Here is a 17410-nt window from a genome sequence, read left to right on the forward strand (position 1 = left end):
TCAGTCTCACATGATTCTAAAATGCTTAGGTGTCAACTGCTAGAGAGAACCTAGCCTTATTATTGTGTTGATTCCAAAGAATTGGAGGGAAATTGCTCGTTTATTTGGCATTTTGTGCTTTTGACAAATGATTCATTGAGTTGTTTCTTTTTCCTATATGCTCGTGATACTGCCACAAGTGTACAAATATACTACTTTTTCTGGTGATTCTTGTTTGTAGTTTCAAGATAAACAGGTTGAACAAAACAATGTTTTTTGTTCAAGAAAAATAATGTTTCAAGATAAATTACCTATACCTCTTCCATTTTATTTTAATTGTTATTTTAGACCTATACACACAAAATTAAGAAAATATTAGGTTTTTTTTATATTTACTAAATAGAAACATTATTATCAATACACCTAATTACATTTAAACAATAAAAAAATAGATTGAAATCTAAAATCAATAAATTTTGCTTCAAATTATAAAACAACATTTTTTTGTTTTGGTAAAAGAAATTACATATGCTGATAGCCTGGTATGCATTAACAAACAAAAATATATATGATTCAATATCTTGAACACTTCAAGTGCTGTTAATATTGGCTACAAATTTCCAAATTAAGATAGTTTGAATTTTTATCCAAATAACTTATATTAACAGAAATGAGTACATCTAAACGCTTTTTTTTTTTTTTTAAGAATGTGTTCTCAAGATTTTGAATATACAAAAATAAATTTCATCGTGTTTATTGAATATACTTTTGGGGGATATTTGATGGAATATCTTCACCACCAATCAAAGTCTTTATAGTTCAGTCCCAATACTGTTTTAGTCAGCTTACATTTCTCGAAAACAATGACATTTTGGAAAAGCTGATGTAAAGAAAAGAAGCGAGTTCTTGACTTTTTGTTATTATTAATTAGTTCAGAAACACCAAGTTTTTTTTATTCTGAGAAGAAGAAAAACTCATTCAACAAGTTTTTTAAGTAATGGCTCTCTGTTCTCCAACTAACCCACATTTTTTCCAACCTCTTCTTCCCGGTTTCACTAAGCACCTCGTATACTCTCTGTTTCCCTATCCCTATCTGACCAAAATGGTTCTGTTTCTAACTCTCGTGCGTGGTGTTTCAGGACATTCCTGTGGCATTCTTTTTGAAGCACTTAGATAAACGTAACAAAGGCAAAACGGCAAAGCTGAGATCAGACACATCCGAGACGACCTGGAACGTGAAGCTTGACGGCCGGAGATTCTCTGACGGTTGGGAATATTTCGCCGTCGCTCATGATCTCCGAGTTGGTGACATTGTTGTTTTCAGACACGAAGGAGAGTTAGCGTTCCATGTCACAGCTTTAGGACCAAGTTGTTGTGAGATTCAATATGGAGAAGATAGCCAAGAAGAGGACAAAAGTGGTAAACTTCAGTTTTATATTCGGTTTTATTGCCATATTTAGATTGAGTCCATTTACTTCTCAACAGGGGAGCTTTGTGATGCTATGGAGGAGATTTCAAGAAAGAAGAAGAGACCAAAGACAGAAATAGATTTTTCAAAAGACCAATCTTGTTTTGTTATTACAGTCACGCCATCAAATCTAAGGCGTGATACAGTGGTTATTTTACTTCCTTATTACTCCTTAATATATAAAGTAATTTTGAGATTTTAAGTGAGAGTTGTTTTAACTTTTGACGTATATTAAAACTTGTGGCTGTATTATTGCAGTATCTTCCGAAAGCCTTTGCAGTGGTAAATTGTCTGATGAAGAAATTTGAGATTGTTTTAGTGAATGAAGAACGAGAATCATGGAAGTTAAACTTGAGACAAGATTCATATTTAGGCCGGTTTTACATGAGCAATGGCTGGAGAAGTTTCTGTGTTGCTAACGGGAAGAAACCTGAAGACATGTTCACATTTAAAATGGTCCAAAATGAAACAACACCTGTGCTCAAATTGTTACCGTGGAACAACGAAGATCTGCATAACCCTGGTAAGTTGATTTTCCTATACCTTTGTTAATTTATTATCAGAGGCCCGTTCCATTGTCTTTATGGACCTATGCAAGTTCAACTTTTATAAAAACAATTATAATAGTTTTGTTAAGGACTTTAATGTTTCTGAGAAAAGTCTAAATTTTAACTAAAAATTTGCAAAAAAAATTTGGACACGGTGCAAATGCACTTCCTGCACTTGCTATAAGCCGGACCTGTTTATTATGCATCATCACACTTGTAGGGCGATAAGGATGTGGTTAATCCTAGTTTTAGGTTTATCTGAGTTTTATATTTTTTAATCTCTTCAAAATACTGCAAATGAGATTTTACAACTGATACAGAGAAAGTTCCAAAAAAGAAGCATCAAGAAATAGAAGCAGATTCTTCTTTCGTGGCCATTGTCACGGCTTCAAACATAAGGCGCGATACAATGGTTATGTTACTTTCATAATATTTCTTACTTATCATATACACTAATCTTGATTTGAGTGAGGTGTGTTTCTAAAGCTGTAACTAAACTTATTGCAACATTTTGTAGTATCTTCCAAAAACGTTCGCAGCGTCGAATGGTCTAAAAAGTAAATTTAAGATTGATTTAATGAACGAAAAGGGAGAATCATGGACGATAGACTTGAGACACGAGCCATACTCAGGCCGGTTTCTTATAAGAAGCGGCTGGAGAAGCTTTTGCGCAGCTAATGGGAAGAAGCCAGGAGACATGTTCAATTTCAAATTAATCCGAAACGTTGAAACACCTGTCCTTAAGTTGTTCCCTTTGAATCTGCCCAAACTTGGTAAGTTCCCTTTGATTCTGCACAAGCTTGGTAAGTTTGTCCTCTCTTTTGTTCTTTCTAGAAACACAAAACCATACAGAAGTTGGTTTTTGTTTTTCTGTAGAGCCTAGCGAAGACACAAGACAAGGTTTAGAAGCTACGGAAAGAGAGTTTCTTGGTGTAGAAACTAACCGTGATGACTCAAGGCAAGAAGCTATTAGGAAAGGAAAATGGTTAGAAGCTAATGAAATTACCATCAAAGAAGAAAATATCTCAACAACCGAAAACCGATTTGTAACATTAACACTTACAACTAGTAAACTTGTAAGTTCCACGACAAAACTCTTGTGTGTTTTTCTTTTATTTTTTTTCACTTGCTATGGAATGAAATCTAAAGAACAAAATCTACAGAATCTTCCGTTGGAATTCACGAAGGGGAATGGAATAAAAAAAGCAGAGAAGATAAAGATGATTGACAGGTACGGTACAACATGGTCGACTTCACTACTCATGAATAAGAAGAAAAGAGGAGAAATGAAATTAGGAAAGGGTTGCAAAGGCTTCTGCGAAGTCAACGGCGTTAGGATGGGCGAGTCTTTTGTCTTGGAGTTGGTTTGGGAAGACACAGTTCCGGTTCTTAAGTTCTGTTACAAATGTTGAGAACCAAATCAAGAAAGTCTTTTTGACATGTTGTCAAGAATCGCTGTTGAAAGGAACTTCAATGGATTTTTAGTTTCTTTTTTTGGTTCAACAATAATTTATATTATCCCAATCTTGGTTACAGGATCATTAACCTTACTAGAGGTTTAGACCACAATCACACACCTAGGATTAATATAGTACCCATGAGATTATCAGGGCTACTTAGTGCTCAGATTAACATAGTACCCATGAGACTATTCAAACAAAAGTTTTAATAGTGGAAAAATTGATTTTAAATTTTAATTTCTAAACCCTAAATGTACTCCACACATTTAAACCATAAATCTAAATTAGTTAATCTTGTGGTACAAATATTTTTTATATTATTAGTCTTTTTGACTATTAAAAACTATTTTTATGATAAAAAGTTTTTTTTTAATTGTTATCTTAGGGCATTTCTCTTTTTATAATGAACCCTTTTGTAATCTACATCAGTTTGTATTGCTACTACTTTTTTGTTTTGAACATTTGCTCCACTTACAATATGAACTTTATATTGCTAAACTTGTGTATTATGCTATTATGGGAGGACCCGTATTATCTCATTGCGAACAACTGAAGCTCTATGTCCCAGCTCCAGAGAGTCTACAACGACTCAAGGTCTCGGACCTCATCCAATCTGTCACCTCTGATTGGGACATGGAAAATATAGAACTTAGTTTACCTTTCCATAAAGAGCAAATTCTAAAGATAAAGCCTAACAGTCTAAGAGCTGAGGACGCCTTGGTTTGGCTAAAGAACTCTTCGGGAGAATACTCTACTCGATCAGGTTACCTGACAATCACATAAGAAAAAGACGAGCTGCTCCCCTCAGCCCAAGTCGCTGCTCCTGAATGGTTCCCTAGTGTCTGGAATATAAAAACATCAGAGAAAATTAAAATTTTTATTTAGAAATCCCTACAAGGCGCGCTACCAGTAGAAGACCAATTTGTAATTCAGAACATATCAGTCACGGCTCTTTGTGCCAGATGCAATGCAGTGGAGTCGGTAAACCATTTACTGTTCCATTGCCCCTATGCAGCAAACGTTTGGAATCTAGCCCCATTAGCAACCAATGTAAACCCTCTCACGTTCATGATACTTCCAAGAGGGATGGAAGAAGGTTCGTAAAGTACCTTCCTTACCACCAGTGGGGATCTAAGCAGAAACATTCTCGGCCTGGATTGTTTGGTCTCTCTGGTGATCGAGAAACAATCTCATTTTTATAAAAAGGAACATTTCCCTAGAAGAGACATTGCAGAAAGCTATCTCCGTCGCTAGAGACTGGATGATGGCTCAACCCTCTTCAAATCCGAAACCGCTGATACCTTTGATCAGACTCGAACCAAACCTCAGAAACCCCAATATATGCTCGATCTTCACTGACGCTGCGTGGAACTCTACTACGGGTACGCAGGGCTTGGTTGGATCATTGATGATCTGATCTCTTCATCTCAACATGCAGCGACAGTGACTTCGGTTTCATCGTCTCTAATGGCAGAAACTTTGGCAGTTCGAGCCGCCATAACTTTTGCCCTCCCTCACAGAACCGACTCCATCTCAGTCTTATAAAAATAATGGATAAAATATGTTTTTTTAACTATAAAACAGTCAAAATTATATATAAAAGATGGAAATTTATTGTGATAAACATCTAAATAATCGAATGAAAGAATAATACAAGTTTATACACGATAAAGAGAGAGAGAGAGAGAGTCAGTAGAAACCCTAGTCCGCCGCGTTTCTCCGGCGGCGTTGTCGCTGTGTCGTCGCCGGAGAGTCACCCTTTACCTTCTTTTTTCTCCTTTTCCTTTTGCCTTCGTTAACGTCCCTTCCCCTCAGCGAGATGCGTGTGAACTCTGGCTTCTTCGGCTCTTCAGATCTCAGATCTGGCCGTGTAGTGCGGTTTCCGAGTTTCTGGAGTCACAGCGAGTTGAGTTAGGAAGGTGTCGTTATCGGAGGTCGGCTTTTAGGGTTGGATTTTGGATGGAGCTATTTTCCCCTTGTCGCTCCGTGTACCTCCGTAGATGTCTAATCTGTGCCGTCGTCGCTCTCCTCCGAGCTTCAGTGTTCTTTCGCAGGCGTTAGTGGATGAGCTCCGGTTGGATTCGACATCTGAACCCGTCTTTTCTTCATTCCGGAAGAACTGAAACTCATGCTCTTGGAGATGTTGTTTAGCTCTGTTCCGGCGGCTCGGTTTTGGAGTCAAGACTAGGAACTCGTGATGGAAGGTCTTGTGTGGCAGTTTACGCACCAGTTTGGTGGGGAACCCGTTTCTGTGTTTGAAAAGAAATCTGCAACTAAGGTATCTTCTCATTATGTGGTTCTTTTGGCTTGGAATCCATATAATAAGGCTGGAGTACGACTGATATCTGGACGGGACTTGAGGGTGAAGTATGCGCCTTGGCGTTGAGTTGGTATGATCCAAGTTCTGAATGTCAATTAAGTGGTGATCTCCAGCAAGGTCTTAGTTTGGAATTCATCTGTTAAGTCTAGTTTTCAGTTTTAGTCAATGCTCGTGTAATTAGTGGTTTAAGGGACAGTTCATTTTCACCATTTTGGTAAAGTGAATTTGTTTTCATGGTGGTCAAAGTGATAGGTAGTTAGATGAGGCAATGTAGGATCCAAATAAGTGATCTTAGATGATGCTACATCTACTTCCATATATCACATTGTGGTTAAAGCCTCTTGAGGCATTGTGGTCACAATTGTTTGTATCAAAACATTTGGCTAATGATAAGTTGATGTTGAGTTAAAAAAAAAAAAAATAATCGAATGAAAAAGATAATATTGTAATAGCAAAAATTGGAACGTAAGTCCAAAACAAAACACATCACTGAAATAAAGAAAAAGAAAAAAGATGTTGCATTACACATTGAACTACAATCATTTTATTGTAATGTGGCCTTGGAAACAGTGATTAATATGTGGCCTAAAGCACAAGCTTTATCTGCCTTATGGCAGGGACGGCACTGCTTCTCAGATTCACATACGCTTATCAAATTGATCAACAAGAGAAAGATGAATCTCGAGATCTATGGTGCACTTAATGATATCTACTTTCTATCTTCCTCCTTTAAGTCTATCGTTTTCAATTTCCGATAAATGTTAGGGCCGATCATGTTGCAAAACAAGTCTTTTGGGCTTCAAATCGACTTTAAGTTTTTAATGCAAGTTACAATTGAACAAAAAGGAAAAGAAAAAAGAAGAAGAAGAGCAATTAGAGCTCAGACCAAACCAAATGACACTTCCAGCCCAACCCAATAACTTCTATTGGAATTATAAAAAAACTATTTGAGTTTGTCCGATCAAAGTCCCCAATGACAAGTTAACAACAATACAATACAACACATGAACCATCAAATGACAATGTTCATTGTATATAGTCTACGCGCCTAGATTTCGAAATTTCTAAAAAGAGTAACATTTGGTTCCTGAGAAGAACAAAAGGTCCTCTGTCCTGAAAAAGAAAACTCTTTCTCTTCCGCTCTAGGGTTTTTGGCTCAATTGTGCTTCGACATTGCCGACTCCTCACCTATTTCTTCTCGAAGCTTCCTGAAGAAAGAAGCTTGGAGCAAAAGATTCGGACCCACCGTGGAAAGTGAAGACATTTGAGGCTTGAGAAGATGGTTTTAGATTTGTCTGATTTAGAACCTGTTGGTTGCCGTCAGACTCGAGACTTACCGTCTCCAAGCTGCAACAATGGTCAGGACGAGTTTCTTCTCTTCCGGACTGACAGATGCAGAAATAGACTCAATTCAGGCTTCCACAGGAATGATCCATGGTACATTGCCGGTTCGCTATCTAGGGGTGCCTCTCTGCACGACAAAGCTAAATATCTCTCACTGTGAAAGGCTTATCCAACAAGTGAAGTCAAGATTTAACTCTTGGACAGTAAAGACACTCTCTTTTGCTGGTAGACTTCTGTTGATAAAAACGGTGATTGCGGGAATCACCAACTTCCGGTGCTCATCGTTTGTCTTGCCAAAGGCCTGCATCAAAAGAATCAACTCCTTATGTAGCATGTTCCTGTGGAAAGGCAACATAGAAGGTCACAATAGTGCTAGAGTTTCTTGGGAAAGTGTAACTCGTAAGAAGGAGCATGGAGGTTTAGGGATCATTGACTTACTAACTTGGAACAAAGCAACCTGTCTTAAGCTGGTTTGGATGCTTTTCTTCAGAGCGGGATCAGTGTGGGTGGCATGGTTTCGGGATGAAATTCTACAAGGTGATATCAGTAATTATTGGACCATAAAACCTAGCAGGAAGCACTCTTGGCTAGCTAACAAACTAATCAAACTCAGGAGTGATGTATATCCTTGGATAAAGCTCAGAGTGCAAGATGGTCGTTCCTGTAAATTTTGGATAGAGAACTGGTCCCCATTTGGAAACCTGCAACATTTCCTCAACCCTACAGGATGCTCTCGTTTGGGCATTGCAAAAAACGCAACACTAGCCAGTCTTTGGAGAGATGGAGCTTGGCGTTTGCCACATGCTCGATCAGATAATGAGCTTGAATTACACATGTTCCTCACTACTCTACAAATGCAAGAAGGAAAAGATTACTATGAATGGGAACTGGAAGGAAGGATAAGTAATAAGTATTCAACTGGGGAAGTTTATCATTTGCTGAGAGGAGAACTCCCTGTAGTACCTTGGAAAACTGTTGTCTGGTCAACAGGTGCGATCCCTCATCACTCCTTCTTGACTTGGTTATTTGTTCTTGACAGATGCCCTACCAGAGACCGTATACTGAGCTGGGGCCTGCAAACTGATCCAGCGTGTCTACTCTGCTCAATTGCGCCAGAATCAAGAGACCACCTACTCTTCAACTGCGGTTTCTCGTTCTCAATTTGGACGCTCCTTTCTCGTAGATGCTCCATCCAAACGCTATCTGACTGGGACCAAATCATAGTCCAGCTTATAAACCTGAGGACTGGGAAACTACACCGTCGCCTTGTGGTCATAGCCTGGCAAGCAGCGATCTATGCGATATGGACAGAACGTAACTCTCGTCTTCACCGTTCGGTATTTCGCTCAACGGACTCCATTGGCAAAAGCATCATCACCCAAGTTACGAACAGAATATCATCATTCAGACCAACTAATCCGTCCCTAAGCTCCAAGTTGATGCAGATTTGGCAATCAACAGCATGATCGGAGATCTCGACGTTGATCATTCACCGTTTCTCGCACGCTCCGCAATTTCACACTGATCTAAGCCAAATGGGCTTCAACTTGGTGATGGGCTTACACTTCTTCATTGTTTCATGATAACAACAACTGGGCTATCCCGTCTAAACTAGCTTTGAGCTTGTAAACGTTTTTTATTTCTTTTGCATTTTATATAAGAAAGCCAAGTTACAAAAAAAAAAAAAAAAAAAACAATGGTCAGGACGAGACGGGTAAGTTTGGTCTTGTTTGCTTTATACGATGTGTTGTCAAATCTGGAGACTTTTGTTCGTTTGGGATGTTCTCGTGACAGAGAACTTCAAGATTGAAGCTTTTTTTATATATATGTGAAACTGTGACTTAAAAAAGGGACATTTCTGGTCTAGGTGACAATATGAGAAAGAAGCATCAATACCCAAGAACAGAAGAAGAAGAAGATGATCCAGATAACACTGGTAACTTTAGTTCTGTTCTATGGAGTTTTGTCCATTGAGGTTTTGAAAATGTTTGGATTTTTTTTAACCTGATACAGAACTTGAGAGAAACAAGAAAACGAAGAAGAACAATCCAGAAACAGAAGTTGATTCTTCTATTTCTTCCGACCACTCTTGTTTTTGGGCCCTTGTCACCGCTTCGAATCTACACAAAGATGCTCTGGTACTAATACCTTTGTTTGCATATTGGGTTCTAATCACTCACTTAAAGTGGCACACTTTAGTTTAGATCCTCTTGCGGTTCTGTTTGGGATAAAACTACTTGAACTATAATTGAAACTTAGTGGCTTTGGTTCTATTTAATAAGGCATCTTAGGTTACTGTATTCATTATCATAAACTTAACTTTGGTTTACTTTGGAAGGGAAACCAAATCTCACATTCTCACTAAGGGCATGATTTACCCCGGTCTCTTAGCCGAGGTTCTTAACTCATGATTTTGTCTTTTAGCCAGGGTTTTTAACTTATGATTTTACATTTTTTTTGTTTTTTTTTTTAACACTTTTCAGCTAAGAGACAGTTCTTATATCTCTTATTTAAGAGACGGTTTTTAACTTTTCTTAGTTAAAATGTAAAAAAAAATAAGAACCGTCTTTAACCGAAGCTAAGACTCCAATTAAGAGACTGGGGTTAATCATGGTCTTATTTCATACAATAAATAAATGTTCTTTCTTGTCTGACTGATACTAAAAAATAAGTGGACAGCTTGGCGTCAAAAGAAATGCTGAAACTTTGTTTTTGCAGGATCTTCCAAAAGAATTCACAAGCTCAAATCTTCTTGAAAAAGAATGCCGCAAAATTGTTTTAAGAGACAGGTGGGAAAGATCATGGGCAATGGATCTGGCGTTCAAAAAATCATCTGACACTTTCTACATAAGGCAAGGCTGGAGAAGCTTCTGTGATGAAAACGGAAAGAAAGCAGGAAGTTTCTTTGTTTTCAAGCTAGTTGGAAACAGAGAAACACCTTTGCTCAGTCTATGTTCCACAGGATCAACCAGTAACAGGAACAACAAAGAATCTTGTGTGGAGCATTCAACTACACCACCAATCAAAAGCCGTTTAATGACCTTAACAATTGAGCACGCGAGCTTCATAAAAGGAAGCCTGGTGAGTTTCATTCAATAAACTTTTTCAAATGTTTAAGTATAAATGTTGGTTATGTTTTCCGTTCAAATGTTTTCCAGCATCTTCCACTGCGTTTTATGAAGAAACATGGTTTGGATAAACCTCGGTTGATAACTCTGTTGGGCAAAGATGGCACAAAGTGGGTGGCAAATCTGCGACGTGAAAGCTCAGGTGGAAGAATGAGGTTGGGGAAAGGCTGGAAAGATTTTGCTTTAGCCAACGGCTTAAAGGTTGGGGACTCCTTTACGTTTGAGTTAGTCGGGAAAAACAATACTCCTCCTATGCTTAGTTTGATTAGAACAGAATCCACAAGTGATACAAGGCAGCCCAGCAGTGGAAACAAGACCAGGGAAGGGAAGCAGACCATAGAGGAGAGGAGAGATTCATCTTCAGCAATCAAAAATCAAGTTGTGACATTAACACTCACACCTGATGATGTCAGAGCCTGTCAACTAGTAAGTTCTCATCAAACTACTCTTGATTCCAAGGTGGGTTGGTTTATGTTTTGATGGTGAGAAGATGTGTTTTAAACCATATATATTTTTTTGTAGATTCTTCCAAGTCAATTCATGAAGGCTAATGGTATCTACAAGCTTGGAAAGATAACTCTGTTGGGTGAAAATGGAACGAGGTGGCTTGCATTTCTACTGTCAAAAGATGGACTTCTGGCTCTTGGTTGTGGTTGGAAGGACTTTTGTGAGGCTAATGGCGTTAAGACAGGAGAGTCATTCACTTTGGAATGTATTTGCGAAGCTAATGACACAACTCATGTGTAAGTTCTGTTCCAACTCTGGAGAGTAAAGACAAAAAAATTAGTTGGTTAGAAACATGTTAAGTGTACAATCTTTGACACTGAAACTATTGGTGTAAGAGACACGATCTTTGCAGTGCAATAGAATTGCTCTTGTGTTCCATGAAATGCCGTGATTTTTTTACTTTACAATCGTTGCTGATTCATCTGTTAGTATCAGTAGAGTTGAGGACTACACAGTGCCAAAAAAGTAACCTCCTATTCTTATTATTATGCCTAGACTTGGGTGTTTGGGGGATTCAGTTGTTTTTCTAAAAAAATTTAGGCTATTTATTAAGTGTTTATGAGATTTGGAATGATTTTGGTTCAGTTCTTTTGGTTCTTTGTTTTGTTTTGGTAGTAAAAATGGAAAACTGTAAGTACCCAAAACAATTTGCATTGAGTTTGATTACTTTTCATGCTTTTGAATAGTTTTGGATAATTCTCATATAAATATCAGATCATTTAAATAGTTCAAGTAAAACTATAGAATAGTTCGGATAATGTCAGATATTTAGATAAAAATATCTGAATATTTTGATTTGCAGTTAATTTTGGATATTTTAGATTTTCAGATAATTTTTGACATTTTTAAATAAAATATGGTTTAAATATTTTGCTATTTATTTAAAAAATAAATATAACTAAAAATAAATAATATTTGTAAATATATAAAATGAATTTGGATTCTCAGATAATTTATAATATTTTCGTTTATATACCATACCAATTTGTCCCACCGCCAAAATCAGTTAAAATTGCTTTTGTAAATACTTTTGTTTCCTTTTATTTAACGATAAAAACAAAAGGAAATACTTTTGTAACTTATAAAAGTGTTTGTTAGTATTGTCACCGAAAAAAATCTTTGCTAGGTTATTTTTTTTCTTGTGTTCACCAGTTCTTCGAGACAATGGCGAAATCAACGCTTCTTCACCCACAGTTCTTCCACACACTAGTTCCTGGCTGTGGCTTCCACACTCACCTTGTAAGTTGTAACCTTCTCTCCTTCTCTACCTTTTTTTTTGTTATCGACCAGCTTCTTAGTCATAGACATTAATCATCTCTTTTTCTTTTCTATTGTTTTCTTGTATAGATAATTCCTTTAGACTTCTTCTCCAAGTATATAGAAGGAAGAAGCGTGGATAACACGGCTCACCTGAAATCTGGCTCCTCAGACAGAACCTGGCAAGTGAAGATGGCTGGTCCGATACTCAGTGACGGCTGGAGAGAGTTCGCCGTAGCTCACAGTCTCCAAGCAGGCCACCTCATCCTTGTCAGATACGAAGGAGATATGGTCTTTCATGTTACGGACTGCCGTGAGATTCCAAGCAACAACAATAAGCATTCGCACCCAAGAATAGATGATGATGATGTTCCTAAGAAGAAGAAGAAGAGAGCGAAGACTAACAGTAATGAAACAGAAGCGGATTCTTCTTCGTTAGACAACTCATGTTTTGTGGCCACTGTCACAGCTTTCAATCTACTCATAGATACACTGGTATTGTGCATTTATCTTACTAATATAGTTTCATCACTCACTTAATCTGACTCTTGTGGTGTTTGCAGTATCTTCCGCAACACTTCACAAGCTCAAACGGTCTTACAAGAGAATCCCACAAGATTGTTTTACTAGATGGAGAGGGAAAATCATGGACACTGGATATGAGGTTCAACGAATCGTCCGATACTTTTTACATGACCCGGGGTTGGAGAAGTTTCTGTGAAGAAAACGGCCAAGAAGCTGGAGGCTTCTTCACGTTTAAACTTGTCGGAAACGGGGAAACTACTGTGCTAAGTTTCCGCCCTACAGAATCTATCAGTAGTACAATGCAAAGAGACTCTTCTCAAGAAGAGGACACAGAATGGGAGAGTGATGAAGACGAGCCGTTAATGCAGACAGAAAATAAGAAGAAGTGTAATCCAAAACGAAGAGCTGTGCCATATTCATCATACTCACCATGTCACAAGAGATTCTTAACATTTACACTTCCACCTGATTGTTTCAGAATTGAACGTTTGGTAAGTTTTAGAAAAGAAAAAATGAACAACTCTTGATAATGTCTCTTATTTTTTCGATAGGTGGTTGCACCTCTTTGTCGGAAACCCAAACATTATAAATAGTCTCTCTTGTTTTGAATCCTAGTGGCGGAGTGCCTACTAGACACTCCTTTACCACTAGACCAACCTATTTGGTATCATGTCTCCTATTAATCCTCTGTTTTTTTTGTATCTACAGAGTCTTCCAAAGCAATTCTTGAGGGAGAATGGCATAAACAAGCCTGGAGAGATATGTCTATTAGATAAAGATGGTATGAAGTGGCCCACAAGCCTTCTAAGAGACAAGAAAGGAATAATGAGTTTGGGAAAAGGTTGGAAAGAATTTGTCAAATCAAACGGCTTAGCTTCTGGATTCACACTCAAGTTAATATGGGAAGACACAACTCCTGCGTTTAGTTTGTGCTGTCCAGAATCCACCAGTGACAAAGAGCAACAAGAGTATTTCAAACATATCAAGAAACAGTCTCTTTACATAGATCCTAGCAACAACGGAGACAATAGCAGCAAGGATTCATCTCCATCAAGCCATAACCCATTGGTAACAATAAAAATCAGACCCGACCTTCTCACATGTAATAGAATGGTACGTTCTAACTCCTTGTACTCTTTTAGTAGTCAATCACATTTAAGATAATACAATATTTTAACTGTTCCTTTGAAATACTTTTCCAGCGTCTTCCAAAGCAATTCGTGATGGAAAGCAACATGAACAAGCCTGGAGTGATATATCTGTTGGGCAAAGATGATACAAAGTGGACGACAAAGCTTGTGAAGGAAAGAGACGGGAGAATGAAACTGGGAAGTGGCTGGACAGTTTTTGCTGAAGCAAACGGCTTTAAGACAGGCGAGTCCGTTACGTTGGAGTCAATATGGGAAGATGGGACTCCTATGATCAGGTTTCTCCGTACAGGTTCTAACAGTTCAGAAACTAAGAAGAATGAGTCGGTTTCCACGGAAGTCACAGAGCCTAAAACGAGTGGTTCATCTTCAGAGATCCATGACCGGTTCGTGACATTAACACTATTACCTGAAGATGTCAAAGCCGGTGTACTGGTAAGTTCGTCAAGCAACTCTTGTATCAGACATGAATTATATATAGTTTCTGTCTTGAAATTCTAATTTGGTAATGAGATGTGTGTTTGTTCAAATATTTTTTTTTTGGTAGATTATTCCTAGTCAGCTCTTGGAGGCTAATGGCGTCAACAAACTTGGGAAGATAACTATTTTGGGTGAAAACAAAATGGAGTTGTCAGGATATCTATTGTCAAGAGGTGGAACTGTTGCTTTGGAAAATGGTTGGGGTGAGTTTTGTGAAGCTAATGGCGTAAAGCTAGGAGAGTCTTTCACTTTGGAGTTCATTAAGAAACCAGACAAAACAACTCATGTATTCAAGTTTTGTTCTATAGGGAGACTAACAAATAGTCACCAAAATGTTAATTAGATATAGAAGTTGTTCCAGGTGGTGACAACTCTTCATCCTCCATGGTAGTAAATCAGAGCACATTTTTTACTAATGATATACCTAATATTATCAGTGACTGTGAGTAAACAAATGCCAAAGTTAATAGACAATAAAACCTTTTTATTTTGTCAACAGATAGTAAAATCTAACAACTGTCACGTAATTTATTACATTTTCATTTGTTTGCAAACCGTCAGGACTGATCAGTTATGTTATTTATTGCCCATCACTCCTGTCCTGGACACTTAGCTGCAATGTCCTCGACTATGTCATGCCCTCGGATCAATAGCTTATATTCTTGTTTTGACTTTGTTAGTAACATAATATAAGCAGAAACTATTCTTCCACATGATCTTCAGTGATAACATGAACAAAGTTTTTAGTCAAAAAAAAAAAATAACATGAACAAAGTGTTATTACTGTTTCAACCAAAAAAAAAAACAGAGAAAATGTTAAAGAGTACTTCAGATCATGATTGTTCAGTTACTTTAGCTCACTCTTAATATCTGAAGTCAAATCTCACTTTTGAGTTTATCGAAACGCATGGAGACTAGTAGAGTGCACGTGTCTTCCGCTGAACCCAAGCACTTAAATGAAGATACAGAAATCAATAAAAACAAATAGCTCAGCAATAAATTTACAAAAGAAAACTCTCAACTCTGAGCTTGGTGAAATGTTGTGTTTCTTACACACTTTCCACCATGAAATTTAGAGGTAGAGGGTAAGAGATCTAGAAACTTGGAGAACATGGTGAATCAACATTTCTTTCAGCCTCTTCTTCCCGGCTTCCACAGCCACTTGGTACTCAATCTCTCTTCTTTCTTTTAAAAGTCTTTCTATGAGAAGCTAATTTAGAAAGATGGTTCTGGTTTTGTATATGCATGCATGTTGCTTCAGACCATTCCTGTAGCCTTCTGCTCCAAGCATGTAGAAGGAAGAAAAAATGAGCACATGACTACGGCGAAGCTGAGATCAGACGTATCGGACGATATAACCTGGAAAGTGAAGATAGAAGATGGCCGGAAACTCACTGATGGTTGGAAAGAGTTCGCTCTCGCGCACGATCTACGAGTTGGTGACATTGTCATTTTCAGACAAGAGAAAGACATGGCTTTCCACGTTACAATGTTCGGACCCAGTTGCTGTGAGATTCAGTATGGATCGCGTTTGAACAAGAACAAGCTCAATCTCAGTGAGTTGTTTACAATACGGAACCAGCTTTGATTATGACAAATTGAATTTTTATTTTTGATCTTTCTTTTTTTCAGGTAAGATTCAAAACAAGAAGAAAGTGAAGAAGAAGAATAAGAAAAGATATATAAAGTCTTCTTCACTAGATCCCTCTTGTTTTGTGAATAATGTCAGGCCTTCAAGCCTCCGAGATAACAGACTGGTACTCTAGTACTCCTAACTCGAACTAAAAACTCTTATTATAGTGTCTGAATTTGATCAAAACCATGTTCTGTTGTAATGAATTTCCAGACTCTTCCAAAGCGTTTTGTGAGGGAAAATGGTCTAGAGACAAGATGTGGAGAGATTGTTCTAATGAATGAAAAGGGTAGATCATGGACTTTGAATTTGAGCCGAAAGGATTCATGTGGAACTATGTATATCACAGGAGGATGGAAAAGCTTCTGTAATGCCAGTGGACTTAGAACTGGCAGTTTATTTACTTTCAAACTGATCAAAAGAGGAGACAGTCTGGTTCTACTCAAGTCCCCCTCCTCCACAAAGCCTGCAGAAGAAGATTGCTTAGAAGCTTATGAGAGAGAGCCGGACAGCGAAGAAAAGAGCAACCAAGACAAGAAGCCTAGACTGTTATGGAAAGCCTCTACATCTTCACCATCTCAGAAAAAGCCTAGATCCTTATGGAAAGCCTCTACATCTTCACCAAGCCAAAACCTATTTCTGACATTAACTCTCAAAATTTCGGACGTCAAAAACTCCAGACTGGTCAGTTTCATCAACTTTGTCTTTTTACATTCTATCAGTCTTGAATCTTTTTTTTTTTTGAATATTTGATGCAGTTTATTCCGGTAAACTTCACAAGGCTGCATGGCATCAACAAGGAAACTAAAATGGCTATGTTGGATAAAAACGGTGTGAAGTGGTCTACGTCTCTACGGTCTGAGACGAGTGGTGGTGATAGGATAAGATTGGTAGGAGGTTGGAAAGAGTTCTTCAAAGCTAACTGTGTGGAGATTGGTGAATCCATCATTGTGAAGCTGATTTGGGAAGGAGACAAAAGTTGTGTCCTTGAGTTCTACTCCAAGGTGAAGCAAGAGACCAAATGAAATATGTGGCTGAGTGTGTTCTTTTTTTTTGAGCTTTTGCAAATACCCAAGACGAATTGAAATGAATCGATGTTACTTTTACGTTTGTTGTAGGATCCCACTGTGGGATCTGTGAGTGTTGAATTAACTTTAGTTGAGAAAACTCTGATTTCAAGAAATCTCAACATCTCAAAAAAACAACCGAAGATAGAGGTAGATAAAGAAACACTTAAAGGCAATGAAGTAAAAGGTGGCGACAAATCACAAAACAGGCCCTTGGAATCAAAGTTTTGGCCTTATTCCCACTAAAAATGTAGTGTGGTAGGTGTGGTTTCTTCCAGCTTCCAAGGCGGTGCCATGTAAGACATAATCCGAGCTGGTGGAGTTAACGGCCCAAATGGCTAGACTGAGTACAACTGGAAGTAACCTCAACGAGAAACTGATAAACATAAAATACAAAAATGAAAGGAAAGATAGATATGTTTAAGGAGGAAAAGATATTTCACTTGGAATCGAAAAATTATTGTTCAATAAAATAATTGATGATAGTCAAAAACGAAATTGATGTACCAATAGGAAGGAAAAGGAGATTGATAAAAGATCATCTCC

At 37.8% G+C, this 17410-nt stretch overlaps 5 protein-coding genes across 6 annotated transcripts; all 5 read left to right on the forward strand.

Moving 5' to 3' along the window:
- Positions 1 to 280: 280 nt before the first annotated feature.
- LOC103842233 (B3 domain-containing protein REM10) lies at positions 281 to 6165 on the forward strand. 2 transcript variants are annotated; one of them, XM_009118854.3, is made up of 8 exons: positions 281 to 1045; positions 1119 to 1398; positions 1465 to 1595; positions 1706 to 1970; positions 2316 to 2407; positions 2513 to 2768; positions 2872 to 3071; positions 3159 to 6165. In XM_009118854.3, the coding sequence occupies exons 1-8, from the start codon at positions 977 to 979 to the stop codon at positions 3405 to 3407; spliced, it is 1542 nt and encodes a 513-aa protein (XP_009117102.1). In that variant the 5' UTR covers positions 281 to 976; the 3' UTR covers positions 3408 to 6165. The 2 variants fall into 2 exon arrangements, with proteins under 2 accessions (XP_009117102.1, XP_033136675.1); XM_033280784.1 differs by having other exon boundaries at positions 2872 to 6165.
- Positions 6166 to 7130: 965 nt separating this feature from the next.
- On the forward strand, positions 7131 to 8585 carry LOC103842366. The gene has a single exon (XM_009118979.2). The coding sequence runs from the start codon at positions 7131 to 7133 to the stop codon at positions 8583 to 8585; it is 1455 nt and encodes a 484-aa protein (XP_009117227.2).
- Positions 8586 to 8842: 257 nt separating this feature from the next.
- Positions 8843 to 11282, forward strand: LOC103842235 (B3 domain-containing protein REM12). Its single transcript, XM_033280793.1, is given in 6 exon segments — positions 8843 to 9055; positions 9133 to 9257; positions 9838 to 10200; positions 10278 to 10673; positions 10770 to 10990; positions 10992 to 11282. Coding segments are annotated over 6 exon segments (1194 nt in total). The 5' UTR covers positions 8843 to 8994; the 3' UTR covers positions 11020 to 11282.
- Positions 10791 to 14969, forward strand: LOC103842236 (B3 domain-containing protein REM13). The gene is made up of 7 exons (XM_009118857.3): positions 10791 to 10990; positions 11907 to 11993; positions 12102 to 12506; positions 12575 to 13027; positions 13245 to 13649; positions 13739 to 14119; positions 14232 to 14969. Exons 2-7 carry the CDS (start codon positions 11919 to 11921, stop codon positions 14505 to 14507), a joined length of 1995 nt encoding a protein of 664 aa, XP_009117105.1. The 5' UTR covers positions 10791 to 10990; positions 11907 to 11918; the 3' UTR covers positions 14508 to 14969.
- On the forward strand, positions 14871 to 16980 carry LOC103842237 (B3 domain-containing protein REM14). Its single transcript, XM_033280792.1, has 5 exons — positions 14871 to 15329; positions 15426 to 15720; positions 15797 to 15921; positions 16011 to 16481; positions 16556 to 16980. The coding sequence occupies exons 1-5, from the start codon at positions 15276 to 15278 to the stop codon at positions 16820 to 16822; spliced, it is 1212 nt and encodes a 403-aa protein (XP_033136683.1). The 5' UTR covers positions 14871 to 15275; the 3' UTR covers positions 16823 to 16980.
- The last annotated feature ends 430 nt before the right edge of the window (positions 16981 to 17410 follow it).

Source organism: Brassica rapa, chromosome A09 (genome assembly GCF_000309985.2).
Source record: "Brassica rapa cultivar Chiifu-401-42 chromosome A09, CAAS_Brap_v3.01, whole genome shotgun sequence".
NCBI classification, from domain to species: domain Eukaryota; kingdom Viridiplantae; phylum Streptophyta; class Magnoliopsida; order Brassicales; family Brassicaceae; genus Brassica; species Brassica rapa.